The sequence below is a fragment of the Salvelinus alpinus genome, chromosome 18 (assembly GCF_045679555.1).
Source record: "Salvelinus alpinus chromosome 18, SLU_Salpinus.1, whole genome shotgun sequence".
Lineage (NCBI taxonomy): Eukaryota > Metazoa > Chordata > Actinopteri > Salmoniformes > Salmonidae > Salvelinus > Salvelinus alpinus.
In genome coordinates, this window is record NC_092103.1 from 43901748 (window position 1) to 43921961 (window position 20214).

General features: G+C 40.4%; 1 protein-coding gene across 3 annotated transcripts; it reads right to left on the reverse strand.

Annotated features, from left to right (window-relative positions):
- Positions 1 to 272: 272 nt before the first annotated feature.
- On the reverse strand, positions 273 to 19541 carry LOC139544383 (isochorismatase domain-containing protein 1). 3 transcript variants are annotated; one of them, XM_071351415.1, is made up of 6 exons: positions 19167 to 19466; positions 13262 to 13381; positions 11231 to 11434; positions 8341 to 8457; positions 3780 to 3956; positions 273 to 725 (listed from the first exon to the last, which is right to left on the reverse strand). In XM_071351415.1, exons 1-5 carry the CDS (start codon positions 19428 to 19430, stop codon positions 3810 to 3812), a joined length of 852 nt encoding a protein of 283 aa, XP_071207516.1. In that variant the 5' UTR covers positions 19431 to 19466; the 3' UTR covers positions 273 to 725; positions 3780 to 3809. The 3 variants fall into 3 exon arrangements, with proteins under 3 accessions (XP_071207516.1, XP_071207515.1, XP_071207513.1); XM_071351414.1 differs by having other exon boundaries at positions 273 to 744; XM_071351412.1 differs by lacking the exon at positions 273 to 725 and having other exon boundaries at positions 2906 to 3956; positions 19167 to 19541.
- Positions 19542 to 20214: the final 673 nt, after the last annotated feature.

The following is a 20214-nucleotide window of genomic DNA, read 5'->3' on the forward strand; positions in this document are numbered from 1 at the left end:
ATGATGCAGACCAGTTGATGAATTGAAAAAGGGTGAATCCCCCCCCCCAAAAAAAACATGAACAATTCAGAAAATGAATGAAAGCTAGCATTCCATATTCACTTGTACTGGGAGAAGCATTGACTTGGTCAAGACAACATATTGATATTGAGAGGAAGAATGATATTTCAAAAGGGGTTGTTGATACTCCAAAAAGGGAGCTGACAAGTGGGCTAATAACACAGCACATGCAGTAGTAGTGAACACAAACATGTATTCATATGAGCAGCCAATACAAAACAACATAATAGTTTTTATTCGCAAGAAGTTTACAAATGTATCATCTGTGTTATCCCAGAACTAAAATCTTACATAATTTGGTCAGCTGTGTGATTAACTTCTGTGTTTATGCATGTTAGAAATTGAGAGTTCCGTGAAAAACAAAGTCTCCACCCTGGCAAAAGGAAACTCTCAGCCAAAGCCCCACCTCCAAGAGCTGTCATACATTCAGTTTTTACAGTGAATATATACAGTAACAATAACAAAATCAGACATTGAATATCTCTAAGCATGGACCAGTTAATAATGATGCTGTATTAAACCACCCAGACACATCATAGATGCAGTCATCCTTCTGAACTGAGCTGCAGGACAGGAAGGAAACTGCTCAGGGATCAGGGCCGGATTACCGAACGGGCACGCATGGCACATGCCCCCCCGACCTCACCTTTCAGCAGGACAATAACCTACAACACAAAGCCAAATCTACATTGGAGTTGCTTACCACTGCTCCTGAGTGTCCAAGTTATAGTTTTGACTTAAATCTGCTTGAAAATCTAGCCATTATTCCTAACACCTTGACAGAGCTTGAAGAATAAATAAAAAGATTAATGGGACAATATTGCACAATCCAGGTGTGCAATGGTCTTAGAGACCTACCCAAATAAACCCACAGCTTTAATCGCTGCCAAAGGGGTTTCTAACAACAACAACAAAAATATTTATCCGTTATTTTACCAGGGAGGTTGACTGAGAACACGTTCTCATTTACAGCAACGACCTGGGGAATAGTTACAGGGGAGAGGAGGGGGATGAATGAGCCAATTGTAAACTGGGGATTATTAGGTGACCGTGATGGTTTGAGGGCCAGATTGGAAATTTAGCCAGGACATCGGGTTTAACACCCCTACTCTTACGATAAGTGCCATGGGATCTTTAATGACCTCAGAGTCATGAATACTTATCTCATCAAGATATATTAGTGTTTTATTTTTCTTTAAAAAAACATTTGTTGCACAATAAAATGTGAAGAAATCAATTGGGGGATGAATAATTAAGGTACTGTAGACACCAGAGAGTCAGATAGGAATTGTAGACACCAGATAGTCAGATAGGAATTGTAGACACCAGATAAGTACTGTAGACACCAGATAGTCAGATAGGAATTGTAGACACCAGATAGGTAGTGTAGACACCAGATAAGTATTGTAGACACCAGATAGTCAGATAGGAATTGTAGACACCAGATAGGTAGTGTAGACACCAGATAAGTACGGTAGACACCAGATAGGTACTGTAGACACCAGATAGTCAGATAGGTAGTGTAGACACCAGAGAGTCAGATAGGTAGTGTAGACACCAGATAATTATTATAGACACCAGAGAGTCAGATAGGAATTGTAGACACCAGATAGGTAGTGTAGACACCAGATAAGTACTGTAGACACCAGATAGTCAGATAGGTAGTGTAGACACCAGAGTCAGATAAGTATTATAGACACCAGATATTCAGATAGTGTAGACACCAAATAGGTACTGTAGACACCAAATAGGTACTGTAGACACCAGAGAGTCAGAATGGTACTGTAGACACCAAATAGGTACTGTAGACACCAGGGAGTCAGAATGGTACTGTAGACACCAGATAAGTATTATAGACACCAGATAGTCAGATCGTGTAGACACCAGATAAGTACTGTAGACACCAAATAGTCAGATAGGTAATGTAGACACCAGCGAGTCAGATAAGTATTATAGACGCCAGATATTCAGATAGTGTAGACACCAAATAGGTAGTGTAGACACCAGATAGGTAGTGTAGACACCAGATAGGTAGTGTAGACACCAGATAGGTACTGTAGACACCAGATAGGTACTGTAGACACCAGATAGGTACTGTAGACACCAGATAGGTAGTGTAGACACCAGATAGGTACTGTAGACACCAGATAGGTAGTGTAGACACCAGATAGTGAGATAGGTACTGTAGACACCAGATAGTGAGATAGGTACTGTAGACACCAAATAGTCAGATAGGTACTGTAGACACCAGATAGTGAGATAGGTACTGTAGACACCAAATAGTCAGATAGGTACTGTAGACACCAAATAGTCAGATAGGTACTGTAGACACCAGATAGTCAGATAGGTACTGTAGACACCAGAGTCAGATATGTACTGTAGACACCAGATAGTCAGATAAGTACTATAGACACCAACTAGTCAGATAGGTACTGTAGACACCAGATAGTGAGATAGGTAGTGTAGACACCAGAGTCAGATAGGTACTGTAGACACCAGATAGTGAGATAGGTAGTGTAGACACCAGATAGTGAGATAGGTACTGTAGTCTCACACGCTTGCACACACTTTCGGCATTGAGAGATTTTTATCATTTACGATGAGGCTTGCTAGTGTAATAAGCCTTTTGTGCAATGTTTTATTTTCATGGTTTAGGACCAACTAAAAGGTAAGAACTAGATCAAAGAAATGTCTCAACAATTTCTTATATTTATTTCCCCCTTTTCATTACAGGCAGATAAGAGAATACGGCACTGAACACATAATAAAAATAGACGAGGAAGTACAATTCCGAATTACTGTCATACTGTGAGCTGTTGACAAAAAGGGAAACAGGAATTATACATTAGGAAATATATCATATTTATTCATTTTTCTACATCAAACCCTGACTCACATACAATATAATAGTCACATGAAGCAAGCACTTAATCACCCATGTGCTCAGGCAGGCTAGAAAGCTCAGTGCATAAATATCATTGGTACCAAATAAGCCCAGCCAAGGTTTCCCAAGTCCGAGACGCAGTGTGTATGTTTATCAACCCACATGAAACTGGTCAGTGGAAATGTACTGGTCCTATGACATCACCTCAATGTGCACTTTCAGTTCAAGACAAGTCCTTCCCTACAACAAGGTTAGATTTTCACAATATTTAATCCAGCTGGAGTGAAATGCTGCATACGCAATGGGCTTCCCAGACCAGGACTGAAAGAAAACTGGTCCATCTCCCAATTCACCTTAAAGCGTCAAATCAGCAGGAAAAAAAATAAGGGATGGGGCTGGTGAAGTGTAACCACTCAAATTCATAGACAGAGCTATGGATGCAATATATATGAGGCTATATAGTGTTTGTTGTTGTCAAACATTGGAGTAAAATAAGGTTGACAGCTGAATTAAGCTCATGAGGCATTTCCAAGTTATATTCCTCAAGAATCAATGGGTACATATAATTAAATTATAACTCCAAAAATAGATTAAGCAACTGCAGATTGCCCCTTTAAACCTCTTGATTCCTGTTGGTTCTCTGTCACTGCTTGATGGTAGAAGTTGTCCCTAACCACAGATATCCCTACCCTCAATCCTAACCTTAACCATTACATACTAATTTAACCACAGATCTAGGATCAGGCTACTCTACATCTAACTTCTATCCTTAACCACTATGAGAATATGAACCCATATCTATAATCTGTGATCAGTGGATAAGGACACATTCTACCTTTTCCTTTTTCACCATGTGTGGCCTAGTCTAGACCTTGGAAAGCAAGCCAGACTCGGGGGTGCTGGCCTTGATGATATTCTGGATCTCCTTGAATTTTGGGTGCTCCTTGTCGCCTACCAGCTGGAGGAGGACAGACTCACTGGTGGTGACAATGATCCCGGTGCGAGCCATTCGCTGAGAGAGATAGAAAGAGATTATTATTTTTTATGTAGCCTTTATTTAACTAGGCAAGTCAGTGAAGAACAAATTCGTATTTACAATGACGGGCTACCAAAAGGTAAAAGGCGGGGGCTGGAATTTAAATAAATAGGACAAAACACACATCACGACGAGACACCACTACATAAAGAAAGACCTAAGACAACAACATAGCATGGCATCAACTCATGACAACACAGCATGGTAGCAACACAACATGACAACAACATGGTAGCAGCACAAAACAGGGTACAAACATTATTGGGCACAGACAACAGCACAAAGGGCAAGAAGGTCGAGACATCAATAGATCACGCGAACCAGCCACAACTGTCAGTAAGAGTGTCCATGATTGAGTCTTTGAATGAAGAGATGTAGATAAAACTGTCCAGTTTGAGTGTTTGTTGCAGCTCGTTCCAGTCACTAGCTGCAGCGAACTGAAAAGACGAGCGACCCAGGGATGTGTGTGCTTTGAGGACCTTTAACAGAATGTGACTGGCAGAATGGGTGTTGTATGTGGAGGATGAGGGCTGCAGTAGATATCTCAGATAGGGGAGAGTGAACCCTCTTAGGCCTCACTCCCCCCTATCTGAGCTAAGAGGGTTTTATAAATAAGCATCAACCAGTGGGTCGTGTGACGGGTATACAGAGATGACCAGTTTACAGAGGAGTATAGAGTGCAGTGATGTGTCCTATAAAGAGCATAAGATATAAAGAGAAAGTGAGAGAGATGCAGAGAGAGAAAGCAGACAAACCCAATTTTGATAAACTCCCATATCTACTGAGTGAAATACCACAGTGTGATAAACTCTCATATCTACTGAGTGAAATACCACAGTGTGCCATCCCAGCTGCAAGATTTGTGACCTGTTGCCACAAGAAAAGGTCAAGCAGTGAAGAACAAACACCATTGTAAATACAACCCATATTTATGCTTATTTATTTTCCCTTTTGTACTTTAACCATTTGTACATCGTTACAACACTGTATATAGACATAATATGACATTTGTTATGTCTTTATTCTTTTGGAACTTCTGTGAGTGGAATGTTTACTGTTCATATTTATTGTTAATTTCACTTTTGTTTATTATCTACCTCACTTGCTTTGGCAATGTTAACATATGTTTCCCATGCCAATAAAGCCCCTTGAATTGAGAGAGAGAGATGCAGAGAGAGAGAGAAAGAGAGACACAGAGAGAGAGAGAGATGCAGAGAGAGAGAGACGCAGAGAGAGAGAGAGACGCAGAGAGAGAGAGAGAGAGAGAGACGCAGAGAGAGAGAGACGCAGAGAGAGAGAGACGCAGAGAGAGAGAGACGCAGAGAGAGAGAGACGCAGAGAGAGAGAGAGAGACGCAGAGAGAGAGAGAGAGACGCAGAGAGAGAGAGAGACGCAGAGAGAGAGAGAGACGCAGAGAGAGAGAGAGAGACGCAGAGAGAGAGAGAGACGCAGAGAGAGAGAGAGACGCAGAGAAAGAGAAGGCAAGTACCCACTAGCACATAGTAAGAGCTGAGTCTGACTAGACGTGTGTTAATAAATACCCTGCTGCTGTAAATTATGCAATAGGTTATTTTTAGGATGACTTTATTGTCCGTTTAGTACATGAACAATGGAAATGAGTATTTTGCATATCCCATTCTCCCTGGTAGACATACAGTACATACAGAAAGAGAGAGGTTGGGGTCAGAGCCAAAGTCAGTACAACGCCCCCAGATCAGTTTGAAGTGCCTTGCTCAAAGGCACAATGGCGGTAGGTAGAACATGGAATATTGATATACAGTGGGGCAAAAAAGTATTTAGTCAGCCACCAATTGTGCAAGTTCTCCCACTTAAAAAGATGAGAGGCCTGTAATTTTCATCATAGGTACACTTCAACTACGACAGACAAAATGAGGAAAAAAAATCCAGAAAAATCACATTGTAGGATTTTTAATGAATTTAAGTATTTATTTAAGTAATTTAAGTGGAAAATAAGTATTTGGTCACCTACAAACAAGCAAGATTTCTGGCTCTCACAGACCTGTAACTTCTTCTTTAAGAGGCTCCTCTGTCCTCCACTCGTTACCTGTATTAATGGCACCTGTTTGAACTTGTTATCAGTATAAAAGACACCTGTCCACAACCTCAAACAGTCACACTCCAAACTCCACTATGGCCAAGACCAAAGAGCTGTCAAAGGACACCAGAAACAAAATTGTAGACCTGCACCAGGCTGGGAAGACTGAATCTGCAATAGGTAAGCAGCTTGGTTTGAAGAAATCAACTGTGGGTGCAATTATTAGGAAATGGAAGACATACAAGACCACTGATAATCTCCCTCGATCTGGGGCTCCACGCAAGATCTCACCCCGTGGGGTCAAAATGATCACAAGAACGGTGAGCAAAAATCCCAGAACCACACGGGGGGACCTAGTGAATGACCTGCAGAGAGCTGGGACCAAAGTAACAAAGCCTACCATCAGTAACACACTACGCCGCCAGGGACTCAAATCCTGCAGTGCCAGACGTGTCCCCCTGCTTAAGCCAGTACATGTCCAGGCCCGTCTGAAGTTTGCTAGAGAGCATTTGGATGATCCAGAAGAAGATTGGGAGAATGTCATATGGTCAGATGAAACCAAAATAGAACTTTTTGGTAAAAACTCAACTCGTCGTGTTTGGAGGACAAAGAATGCTGAGTTGCATCCAAAGAACACCATACCTACTGTGAAGCATGGGGGTGGAAACATCATGCTTTGGGGCTGTTTTTCTGCAAAGGGACCAGGACGACTGATCCGTGTAAAGGAAAGAATGAATGGGGCCATATATCGTGAGATTTTGAGTGAAAACCTCCTTCCATCAGCAAGGGCATTGAAGATAAAACGTGGCTGGGGCTTTCAGATGACAATGATCCCAAACACACCGCCCGGGCAACGAAGGAGTGGCTTCGTAAGAAGCATTTCAAGGTCCTGGAGTGGCCTAGCCAGTCTCCAGATCTCAACCCCATAGAAAATCTTTGGAGGGAGTTGAAAGTCCGTGTTGCCCAGCAACAGCCCCAAAACATCACTGCTCTAGAGGAGATCTGCATGGAGGAATGGGCCAAAATACCAGCAACAGCGTGTGAAAACCTTGTGAAGACTTACAGAAAACGTTTGACCTCTGTCATTGCCAACAAAGGGTATATAACAAAGTATTGAGATAAACTTTTGTTATTGACCAAATACTTATTTTCCACCATAATTTGCTAATAAATTCATAAAAAATCCTACAATGTGATTTTCTGGATTTTTTCCCCTCATTTTGTCTGTCATAGTTGAAGTGTACCTACGATGAAAATTACAGGCCTCTCTCATCTTTTTAAGTGGGAGAACTGGCACAATTGGTGGCTGACTAAATACTTTTTTGCCCCACTGTAGGTTCATATGGTAATACTGCATGGTGATGCTGCTGCGTGGTGATGCTGCTGCTGTGTTGTGGTGCTGCTCTCCAACCTTTTCTTTTAGAAGAATGTCTTCATACTGTACAAAGTAAATGTCCCAGCTACACACACTCATGTATTGTTGTTGGTAGCAGGGTTGAAGTCAATTCCATTTCAATTCAGAAAGTAAACCAAATTCCATTTCCAATTCCACATTTTACTAATTGAAACGCATAAAAAAAAAAAAAATCTGTGTACTTCCTGAATTGACTGGAACTGAAATGGAATTGTTGAAATGGATCGTTGTTAGAAGCACCATCTTTCACCATGAAAACGTTGAAAATAACTTGTAGAAATGTTTTCAGCAGCATATATATTTGTTGAAAATAGAGTCAAATAGCTTATTCACTCAATATCCCTTAGCTAACCTAGCAGAGCCGTCTTATCGCGATACCAATACCTGCTGCTTTTTACTTTGTGGCATTCTGTGTTCACAAATGAAATCACGTAATATTACTGATTAATTCTCATTGACAACCAACGAGCTACCATGTTAGAGACCCCTGTGATGTTTACATATTACACTTTCATGATATTATGCAAATATGTATATAAGGCTCCCGAGTGGCGCAGCGGTGTAAGGCACTGCATCTCAGTGTTAGAGGTGTCACTACAGACCCTGGTTCGATCCTGGGCTGTATCATTTGTAAGTCGCTCTGGATAAGAGCGTCTGCTAAATGACTTAAATGTAAATGTAATGTAAATGTATCACAACCGGCCGTGATCGGGAATCCCATAGGGCGGCGCACAGCGTCGTCCTGGTTAGGGGAAGGTTTGGCCGGGGTAGGCCGTCGTTTTAAAATAAGAATTTGTTCTTAACGGACTTGCCTAGTTAAATAAAAAGGTTAAATAAAAATAAATATGAAAATATACATTTAAATAAATACATGAAAATATGATACTTACGTCCAGTGCAAACATTCTGTCCATCATGCTACGGGATGAGGTGGAGTCTGCCACCATGTGCACCTCGAAACCCCTTGCTAGCAGGTCCAGGGCTGTCTGCTGGATGCACACATGGGTCTGAGACAGACAACACAGGAGGTCTGGGTTACTTATAGGAAGAGCTATGTTCATGACAAAATGGCTACTAATAAGGACATATCTTTGGTTATTAAGTGCATACGTTCTAATTGTACTGTACTGGGATTTCACCCTCTGCTGTCCAATCAACTGTACCACTAGACTACACCCCTAGATGGCGGCAACGTGTAAGACAGTCTCCCCCTATACAATTTGAGTACAAGTTTATTTGTCACGTGCACCGAATACAACAGTGAAATGTTTACTTACAGGCTCTAACCAATAGTGCAAAAAAGGTATTAGGTGAACAATAGGTAGGTAAAGAAATAAAAAATACAGTGAAAAATAACAGTAGTGAGGCTATATACAGTAGAGGATATATACAGTAGCGAGGATATATACAGTAGCGAGGCTACATACAGACACCGGTTAGTCAGGCTTATTGAGGTAGTATGTACATGTAGATATGGTTAAAGTGACTATGCATATATGATGAACAGAGAGTAGCAGTAGCGTAAAAGAGGGGTTGGCGGGTGGTGGGTGGTGGGACACAATGCAGATAGCCCGGTTAGTCAATGTGCGGCAGCACTGGTTGGTCGGTCCAATTGAGGTAGTATGTACATGAATGTATAGTTAAAGTGACTATGCAAATATGATAAACAGAGAGTAGCAGCAGCGTAAAAGAGGGGTTGGGGGGCACACAATGCAAATAGTTCTGGTAGCCATTTGATTACTAGGCTCCCACTAGGCTCCCAAAACCACTGTGTAAACCAGTGGTTTTTAACACTGGTGTGCCTTGAGGAACTCTCAGGAGTACTGCAAAACTTTTCCTAATCTTAGTATTATTATTCTTTTTTGTAACATTCACTTATAAACGTGACCTGTGGGATGCACCGGGAATCTGATTTGGGAGCCTAGTGGCGGTCAGATAAACCATTACATGTCACATGGTTACATCTGTGTGGTTGTTTCAAGTCCAGTGTGATCAGGCTGTTGTTACATTTGTATCATTTAAAGGGGATGTGCATTACGATCAAAGTCATTTGTATCATTTAAAGGGGTGTGCATTACGATCAAAGTCATTTGTAGCATTTAAAGGGGTGTGCATTACGAGCAAAGTAATTTGTATCATTTAAAGGGGTGTGCATTACGATCAAAGTAATTTGTATCATTTAAAGGGGTGTGCATTACGAGCAAAGTCATTTGTATCATTTAAAGGGGTGTGCATTACGAGCAAAGTCATTTGTATCATTTAAAGGGGTGTGCATTACGAGCAAAGTCATTTGTATCATTTAAAGGGTTGTGCATTACGAGCAAAGTCATTTGTATCATTTAAAGGGGTGTGCATTACGAGCAGTGTCATTTGTATCATTTAAAGGGGTGTGCATTACGAGCAGTGTCATTTGTATCATTTAAAGGGGTGTGCATTACGAGCAAAGTCATTTGTATCATTTAAAGGGTTGTGCATTACGAGCAGTGTCATTTGTATCATTTAAAGGGGTGTGCATTACGAGCAAAGTCATTTGTATCATTTTACTTTGCCTGTGAAAAACATTAGCACAGGCAAGTCTGATTAGGCTTAGCTGTAGCACAGCCTCTGCTACAGAAACAAAAGGAGCATGGCTTTGTGTCTATGGTTTGTATCTTTAGAATGTAGAAAACCACTCATCTCTAGCACCTCAAACCGTTCAAAACTAAAGACCTACTTTACCAGAGCTACATTTTTTTCTTGCTGCCGTGGATTTGCGGGACACTCTTAAATGGTTACACACAAATGCAACATGCAAAAATTTCAACAATTTCACTTACAGTGAAATAAAAATAAATAAAAAATGAAATAAAAAAATCTACTGAAATAAATTTATTTGGCCCTAATCTATGGTTTTCACATGACTGGGCAGGGGCGCAGCCATGGGTGGGCATATGTCCACACACTCGGGAGCCAGGCCCAGGTAATCAGAATGAGTTTTTCCCCTGGGCTGGCGTGCTTACACGTGGTCTGTGGTTGTGAGGACAGTTGGAAGTACTGCCAAATTCTCTAAAACGATCGTTTTCTAACGATAAACTTATGGTAGAGAAATCAACATTCAATTCTCTGGCAATAGCCCTGGTGGACATTTCTGCAGTCAGCATGCCAATTGCACGCTCCCTCAAAACTTGAGGCATCTGTGGCATTGTGTTGTGTAACAAAACTGCACATTTTAGAGTGGCCTTTTATTGTCCCCAGCACAAGGTGCACCTGTGTAATGACCATGCTGTTTAATCAGCTTCTTGATATGCCACACCTGTCAGGTGGATGGATTATCTTGGCAAAGGAGAAATGCTCACTAACAGGGATGTAAACACATTTGTGCACAAAATTTGAGAGAAATAAGCTTTTTGTGCATATGGAACATTTTTGGGGATCTTTTACTTCAGCTCTTGAAACATGGGACCAACACTTTACATGTTGCATTAATATTTTTGTTCAGTATATGAAAACGATCAAAATATTTCAAATTAACACTATTTAATCTTTTTTTTGATCAGATGGAGGTCATTACCACTAAATAATTTAAAATCGGGAAATGTTAGGTGTGCAGCCGAATGTTTTATCCCTTGCCACGGTTCAGAAAAGGTTGGGAACCATTGGTGTAAGCAATATGGTGGGAGCTCCATCTTTCTCTATTCCCTACAGCTATCACACCCTCTCATATCTCCACAAGTGCAAACGCCGTACAGTCTGGGAGTCGATTTGCAATTCAAGGACAGTCTCCCTCTCTCTGAACCTTACCTCCACCCCGAACAGTACCACGCTGCGGACCCCCGGCAGGTCGGCCAGGGCTGCCTCGGCCTCAGGCAGCACCATGGAGAACTTGGTCTTAGGGAACACCAGCCTGGCTCCAGTAAGGTCCATCTCCTGCACCGTGCTACCCAGGCCTTTGGGGTACTGCTCCGACACGATGACGGGAATCCCCAGGATACGAGCCCCCTGAAGCTACACAGTAGAGGGGATGGAAAGAGAGAGGGGAATATATAAATGTCATATACAGATGTAGGATCTTAATTTGAGCCAGTTTTCAACAGAAGGAAAATAATCCCACAGCAACAGGAAATGTAAATTATTATTATTATTATTATTATTATGGCTTTGCAATTCTGCCTAGAAGGCCAACATCCCGGAGTCGCCTCTTCACTGTTCACGTTGAGACTGGTGTTTTGCGGGTACTATTTAATGAAGCTGCCAGTTGAGGACCTGTGATGCGTCTGTTTCTCAAACTAGACACTAATGTACTTGTCCTCTTGCTCAGTTCTGCACCGGGGCCTCCCACTCCTCTTTCTATTCTGGTTAGGGCCAGTTTGCGCTGTTCTGTGAAGGGAGTAGTACACAGCATTGTACGAGATCTTCAGTTTCTTGGCAATTTCTCGCATGGAATAGTCTTCATTTCTCAGAACAAGAATAGACTGGCGAGTTTCAGAAAAAAGTTATTTGTTTCTGGACATTTTGAGCCTGTAATCAAACCCACAAATGCTGATGCTTCCGAGACTCAACTAGTCTAAAGAAGGTCAGTTTTATTGCTTCTTTAATCAGCACAACAGTTTTCAGCTGTGCTAACATAATTGCAAAAGGGTTTTCTAACGATCAATTAGCCTTTTAAAATGATAAACTTGGATTAGCTAACACAACGTGGCATTGGAACAGGAGTGATGGTTGCTGATAAGGGACCTCTGTACCCCTATGTAGATATTCCATAAAATAATCTGCCGTTTCCAGCTACAATAGTCATTTACAACATTAACAGTGTCTACACTGTATTTCTGATCAATTTGATGTTATTTTAATGGTAAAAAAATAAAAAATATTTCAAAAACAAGGACATTTCTAAGTGACCCTAAATTTTGAATGGTAGTGTATATTTACAGTATCAAAAGTGTGGACACACCTACTCATTCAAGGGTTTTTCTTTATTTTTACTATTTTCTACATTGTAGAATAGTAGTGAAGACATAAAAACTATGAATTAACACATATGGAAGTAACCAAAAAAGTGTTAAAGAAATCAAAATATATTTTATATTCATCAAAGTAGCCACCCTTTGCCTTGACATCTTTGCACACTCTTGGCATTTTAAATTCTCTTATTGCTAACTAACGTTAGACACCTAGCTAGAATTCGTAACATATAGTATGTTTAGCAAATTTGTAACATATTGTGCGTTTTGCTAATGTTTAACATATAATACAAATTGTAATTCATAACATAGCCTATCATATGAAATGGTTGATGGACATCCACAAATGAATACATACCATACGAAATGTAATATATCATACTAAATGCATTGCCTTGGGGTTTACATACAGAATAATATGAAATGCTCTGAGACCAGGCTGCCGCCATACCAACCATTTTCAAGTCCATTTGCCCATTTTTCCATGCCTCTGATGTGCGGTAATGATAAATAATGGTCTAACTGCCTACAGTTTTCTTGACATTTATTTTCATTTTTGTGATAGGCTCACTATTTATTTTGTCAGGACATAGTGTGCAAAGCTGTCATCAAGGCAAAGGGTGGCTACTTTGAATAATCTCAAATATAAAATATATTTTGATTTGTTTAACACTTTTTTGGTTACTACATGATTCCATATGTGTTATTTCATAGTTTTGATGTCTTCACTATTATTCTACAATGTAGAAAATAGTAAAAATAAAGAGAAACCCTTGAATGAGTAGGTGTGTCCAAACGTTTGGCTGGTACTGTACATAAATATTGTTTAAATGTAAATTAACAAGGGTGTATGAAAAGGGGGTCAATTTACCAGTCTCTGTCCCACACTGATGATGTCACCGAAGTACTTGATAGCTGGGCGGAATCTTTCCTGCATGTCACAGCAGAAGAAAACCGTGGTGGCTGGGATCAGGTTCCCCAGTATTGTCACCTGCATATAAAACAATAGGATGATTTATGGTTTTGCCATCATAGTTTTATATTTAGTCTACATTATCAATGACTGAGCTTAGTTGACTGCTTTGTCTTTGAGGAGAAATAAGTATTTGTCGTAAAATTGACTATGTGTGTCTTTCAGAGGAGTTGGGATAAAGTGGAAGACGGATTTCCATTGGAGCCTTGTGTAAAATTGGACAATAAAGGAATCTTAATCATAATATTTGATGTACTATGAAATATGGTATCTATAGTATAATAGAAATTATCAAATTGAACATTCTGGTTTGGTTCAGCTGTTGTATATTCAGTAGATTATAGCTTAATGCCAAGAAGAAAAATAATTAAATTAGCGACATGCTTGTAATCCTATCGTTGTAACAGCTCAGCCCAGTATTGCTCAGGCATTTCCCTTCATCTCTTTTTAATATCTCAATGGCGCGGCAGAGTATTCATTTAATGAACATATCTTTAATATCACTATTGCTATTATAATAAGGAAGGGAGAAATAGTATTGTGACATCACGACAAAGACATTTCTCAGGGTTGAGTGAATAGTTTGCCACTGTCTCTCTGTAATTTGGTTGTAATCGTACAATAAGATTTGAAACATCTAGTTCCAGTTCACCAGACACATTAAGCCCTGAACTAAAAAAACGCTTTTAATGGAGATTCACCATTGATCATGTTTTTTTTAGTCAAAAAGTCCTTAATTGGAACAATAACAAAGCATCCATGATATCAAACGTATCATTTTAACCATGTTTTGACGCTTATACAGTGTTTGTTTACAAATATTGGGAGTAAAACAAGCTTATATTTTGGGTTCTGATGGGGTACGACAGTTGAACTGACAACATGAGGCATTTCTAAGTTACATTCATAAATAATTATAGTGTATCATAATGTATTTATGACCATCTTTTAACAAACATTGGACAGTAAGACTTGCCAATGGTTCCTAAGATCTAGTCGCGATGCTGCCATCTCCGTCGGCGCCAAGTTCTGTCTGTGTACAATAACCATACTATTCTACTGTATCTTAGTCCGTTCCGCTCGGACATCGCTCGTCCATATGTATATAGTTATTTTTTTTCATTCCTACTTAGATTTGTGTGTATTTGGGTATATGTTGTGTAATTTGTTAGATATTACTGCACTGTCGGAGGTAGAAGCACAAGCATTTCGCTAAACCTGCAATAACATCTGCTAATCACGTGTACTGTATGTGACCAATACAATTTGATGGTTACAATAGGGGTTCAATTGATATACAAAAAAAAAACATTGGTGTAAAGTACTTCAAAGTACTACTTAAGTATGTTTTGGGGTATCTGTACTCCATTATTTATATTTCTAACACATTTTATTGAACTACATTCCTGAAGAAAATAATGTACTTTTTACTCCATACATTTTCCCTGACAGCCAAAAGTACTCGTAACATTTTGAATGCTTAGCAGAACAGGAAAATGGTCCAATTCACACAATTGTCAAGACAACATCCCTGGTCATCCCTACTGCCTCTGATCTGGAGGACTCACTAAACAGAGAACATCCCTGGTCATCCCTACTGCCAGTGATCTGGAGGACTCACTAAACAGAGAACATCCCTGGTCATCCCTACTGCCTCTGATCTGCAGCCTCACTATACACACATGCTTCAGTTACTAAATTATGTCTGTGTCACACCCTGATCTGTTTCACCTGTCTTTGTGCTTGTCTCCACCCCTCTCCAGCTGTTGCCCATCTTCCCCATCATCCCGTGTATTTATACCCGTGTTCTCTGTTTGTCTGTTGCCAGTTCGTCTTGTCAAGCTTACCCACGTGTTTTCAGAGTTCCTGTTTTTCCTAGTCCTCCCGGTTTTGACCTCTTGCCTGCCCTGACACTAAGCCCGCCTGCCTGTCCCTGAGCCTGCCTGAATCTGACCTGACCTGATCTGACCTGAATCTGGGTCCTAACTGAAACCTGATAGTCTGAGTGTTGGTGTGTCCCAGGCTATCCATAAATAAATAAATACATTTTAATGTGTGGCATCTGGTTTGCTTAATAAAAGGAATTTGAAATGGTTTATACTTTAACATTTGATACTTAAGTATATTTAAAACCAAAAACTTTACTGGGCGACTTTCACTTGAGTCATTTTCTATCATCTTATCTTTACTTTTAGTCAAGTATGACAATGGGGTACTTTTTCCACCACTGTAAAAAACAGGTAGAGAGTTGCTTTGAAAACGGGTAGAGAGTTGCTTTGAAAACGGGTAGAGAGTTGCTTTGAAAACGGGTAGAGAGTTGCTTTGAAAACGGGTAGAGAGTTGCTTTGAAAACGGGTAGAGAGTTGCTTTGAAAACGGGTAGAGAGTTGCTTTGAAAACGGGTAGAGAGTTGCTTTGGAACGGGTAGAGAGTTGCTTTGAAAACGGGTAGAGAGTTGCTTTGAAAACGGGTAGAGAGTTGCTTTGGAACGGGCAGAGCGTTGCTTTGGAACGGGCAGAGCGTTGCTTTGGAACGGGCAGAGCGTTGCTTTGGAATGGGCAGAGAGTTGCTTTGGAACGGGCAGAGAGTTGCTTTGGAACGGGCAGAGCGTTGCTTTGGAACGGGCAGAGAGTTGCTTTGGAACGGGCAGAGAGTTGCTTTGGAACGGGCAGAGAGTTGCTTTGGAACGGGCAGAGAGTTGCTTTGAAACGGGTAGAGCGCTGCTTTGAAACGGGTAGAGTTGCTTTGAAACGTGCAGAGAGTTGCTTTGAAACGGGTAGAGTGTTGCTTTGAAACAGGTATACCCACTTTTGTCATTCTATTTCTTTGTTACTAAAGGATCAATGGCATTGTCATCTCTAGTGGTGCCAGTGGTTCCTTTGGGGTTCCATTGACAGCTGCCATTGGAATCAGTGGAAAGCCTCCCAAGGATTACACGAGGGTCGTTCCTGAATGTTGGTAGCATTTGCGTCCCTTGCCTTCCCTTTGCAAACATAAATTTAAAAAAATTAAATTACAAATAGTTACACATCAAACATGTTTTTGTTCATATTGAACTCCCAATGGGCACACACTGGTTAAATCAACGTTGTTTTCTACTTCATTTCAATGAAATTACGTTGACCCAATGTGGAATAGACGTTGATTTGAAGTCTGTGCCCAGTGGGCTGTTTATACACTGCGTGCACAATTATTAGGCAAGTGAGTATTCTGATCTTATCGTTATTTCTATGTACATGTTCCAACTCCAAACAATATAAACTTGAATGCTTATTGGATTGAATCATTTTCAGGTGATATGTGTCTGTGTAATGAGGGAGGGTGTGGCGAAAGTCAATAACACCTTATATCAAGGTGTGCATAATTATTAGGCAGCTTCATTACCTCAGGTAAAATGGGCCAACTGACACTGAAAAGTCAACAGTTTTAAAATGCCTTTCAGACGGATGCAACACTCTTGAAATAGCTAAACTATTGAGGTGTGACAACCGGACAATCAAACATTTTGTTGCGAATAGTCAACTGGGCCACAAAAAAAACGAATGGAGAAGAAAAGGCGCAAATTAACTGCAAAAGACTTGAGAAGAATTAAACGTCAAGCTACCAGGAACCCATTATCCTCCAGTGCCACCATATTCCAGAACTGCAACCTACCTGGACTGTCCAGGTGTCAAGTGCTCAGAGACATGGCCAAGGTCAAGAAGGCTGAAACACAACCACCACTGAATAAGATTCACAAGTTGAAGCGTCAAGATTGAAAAATCTATCTTCAGGTATTTCTTTGCCCTAAGGTTTTATGGAGAGTGACTCTTGATGGACCAGATGGATGGGCCCGTGGCTAGATCAGTAATGGACACAGGGGCACCACTTCGAGTCAGGCGCCAGCAAGGTGGAGGAGGTGGTACTGGTATAGGCTGCTATCACTAAGGATGAGGTAGTTGGACCTTTTCGTGGTTGAAGATGGACTGAAACTCAACTCCCAAACCTACTGCCAGTTTCTGGAACATTCTGTCTTCTATCAGTGGTACAGGAAGAAGTCCTCAGCATTCAAGAAGGCCATGATCTTTATGCAGGACAATGCTCCATCACCTGCATCCATGTACTCCACTGCTTGGCTAGCCAGCAAGGGCCTCAAAGATGCCCGAATAACGACCTGACCCCCCTTCCTCACCTGACTTAAATCCTATTGAGAACTTGTGGGCCCTTCTCAAACGTGAGATTTACAGTGAGGGGAGACAATACACCTCTTTGAACAGCATTTGGGAGGCTGTGGTTGCGTCTTCAGTGAAAGTTGATCGTGAACAGATCAAGAAACTGACTCCATGGACGGAAGACTCATGACAGTTATTGAAAAGGAGGGTGGCTATATTGGTCACTGAATATTTTTGAAAGGCCAACATTTTTATTTAATTGTCATTTTGTGTTACTTATTTGTTACACTTACTCTAAAAATTGAGAATAAACAAGTGAGTTTGGAGAAATTATTTTTGTAATTTAGTTCCCTAATAATTGTGCACACTAATAGTTGCCTAATAAATTGTGCACACTTATATATTCCTCTGAGAAAGACAAAACTCACTTTTCCTTTGTTAAACATTCAGGTTTGAGGTTCAATAACATTTTGGATTGACTGACGGCATTGTGATTGTTCAACAATAAAATGAATCCTGAGGAATACAATTTGCCTAATAATTGTGCATGCAGGGTATACGATCAAACATTATGCACGGTTTAAAGGACTTAGGGTAAGCAAATTGGCTTGTCCCAGTGGTGATGTGTAGCGACATGTTTTGAGGATTTAGAGATATCTTTCAATTGTTTGTAATGCTAGGAAGTGAAAAGTATTTAATATATTGTATAGACCAATGAAAACAAAGGCGAATATTAAAATACCACTCCCTCAGTTTCATGAACTTTGATGTTAGCGCCTTGAAAATCATTCATTACAAAGATATACAAGAACCTTACGTTTCTTCCCCCAGAATGCCATGCACAAACGCTACCGCAATTCAAGAACGACCCACGTCCCATTTTTGTCAGTCACACTACAATTACAGCTTTGATGGTTTACAATGGCAACTTCTGCACGTCATTTTTAGGCAATATTGTTGGTGTTTGTAGCCCTACTACTCAAAAGCAAATATTATGCATTTTGTATGATTATTTAGCTCAGGCTACTACTGTATTAGTGATACACAAATACAAGATACATAGTGATAATGATACAAGTCTACGTTTGTTTTGGCCAGTTCACACTAAATAGGGTGTATTGGTAAAATAGCCTACTGTAGCCAAATAAAATTATTAATTTCCCTTATATAAAACTTTCTACATAAGTTACTGTATTAGTAGACTCCAAGACTTCGATTTTCACAGTAGAACAATTACGTTAAATAAATAATTACACCAAGTTGATAATTTCCATGCATCTCTCTTCACTGACACCTACTGTACAGTAAAGACTTTATAATTATGTAAACTAATTCAATATACATTTAATAAATATGAAACATGGCAACCTAAATTAAATACTGTAATGAATGTTGGATGATAGCTAGTATTTCTCTACCATTTTGGAACAAACATGTAGCCTACAAGAAATTGGGCATTTGTGACAGCGACCGTATTACTGACAAGTAGGCCAAGCTACAAAGTATTGCAGTGAACCGTTTTCAACTCAGTCTCTATGAAACCAATTCAATTTGTCAAAGTACTGTAAGTTAGTAGGTTTTGACTTTTTGGGCGATAATGTGCATCATTATATACAACATTTGCAATGAAGAAACTAAACGGTAGAATCTTACATCCGTTTCCAAAGGTACAAATCGTAGCTTGCATTTCTCAGATATGATGAATCCTTTCGGCAAATCAATGTACTGTGCCCACTCGTCCGAATACAATTGAATCATGAATTTACGACGGAGGTCAATCTGGCGTCCGTATAGTGACAAAAACTTTTGAATGAGCACTTCATATCCAGAACCAACAGGGACAGAGGACGGCCGCGAAAACGCCGAAAATGAAAGCAAAACAGGGACATGATTGTTGTTGCTGTGACCGTCCGCCATGATTCCAGGAGCTGTGTGTCGTGTGAATGCGTACAGAAGCGTGGGTCATTCATAGAGGGCGCAACTGTGCAGAAACTAGAAAAGCGATCGGTAGAACAGATAGGTCTGTATTGTATACCGGAAGCGTAGCCTAGTGTCAGGCCTATACATTCCATTTCTATCTGCGACGTTGTGTTATGTTGTACTCTGCGCTGAATATGGCTCAAACTTCTCAACCTTATACTATTGAGTTATCGAATGTTTTCCTTGAATTTTATTTTGTTTTCCTTCCTCAAAATTAGATTTGAATTTGATCTGAATTTGCATGTGACATTGTTGTAGGCTCACAGTAATATCTAACCATTTCCCAAGAGGATAATTTTACTTAACACAATTCAGTGTATTTTTAATCCAACTCATTGACGGCTTGACAAGTTAAATCAGGTGTGCTTGTCCAGGGTTACAACAAAAATGTGTACTGTAGGGGTTACTGGAGGACTGGAGTTGGGAAACACTGCCCTACATGTGTGCTGTAGGGGTTACTGGAGGACTGGAGTTGGGAAACACTGCCCTACATAATGTGTACTGTAGGGGTTACTGGAGGACTGGAGTTGGGAAACACTGCCCTACATGATGTATACTGTAGGGGTTACTGGAGGACTGGAGTTGGGAAACACTGCCCTACATGATGTATACTGTAGGGGTTACTGGAGGACTGGAGTTGGGAAACACTGCCCTACATGATGTATACTGTAGGGGTTACTGGAGGACTGGAGTTGGGAAACACTGCCCTACATGATGTGTA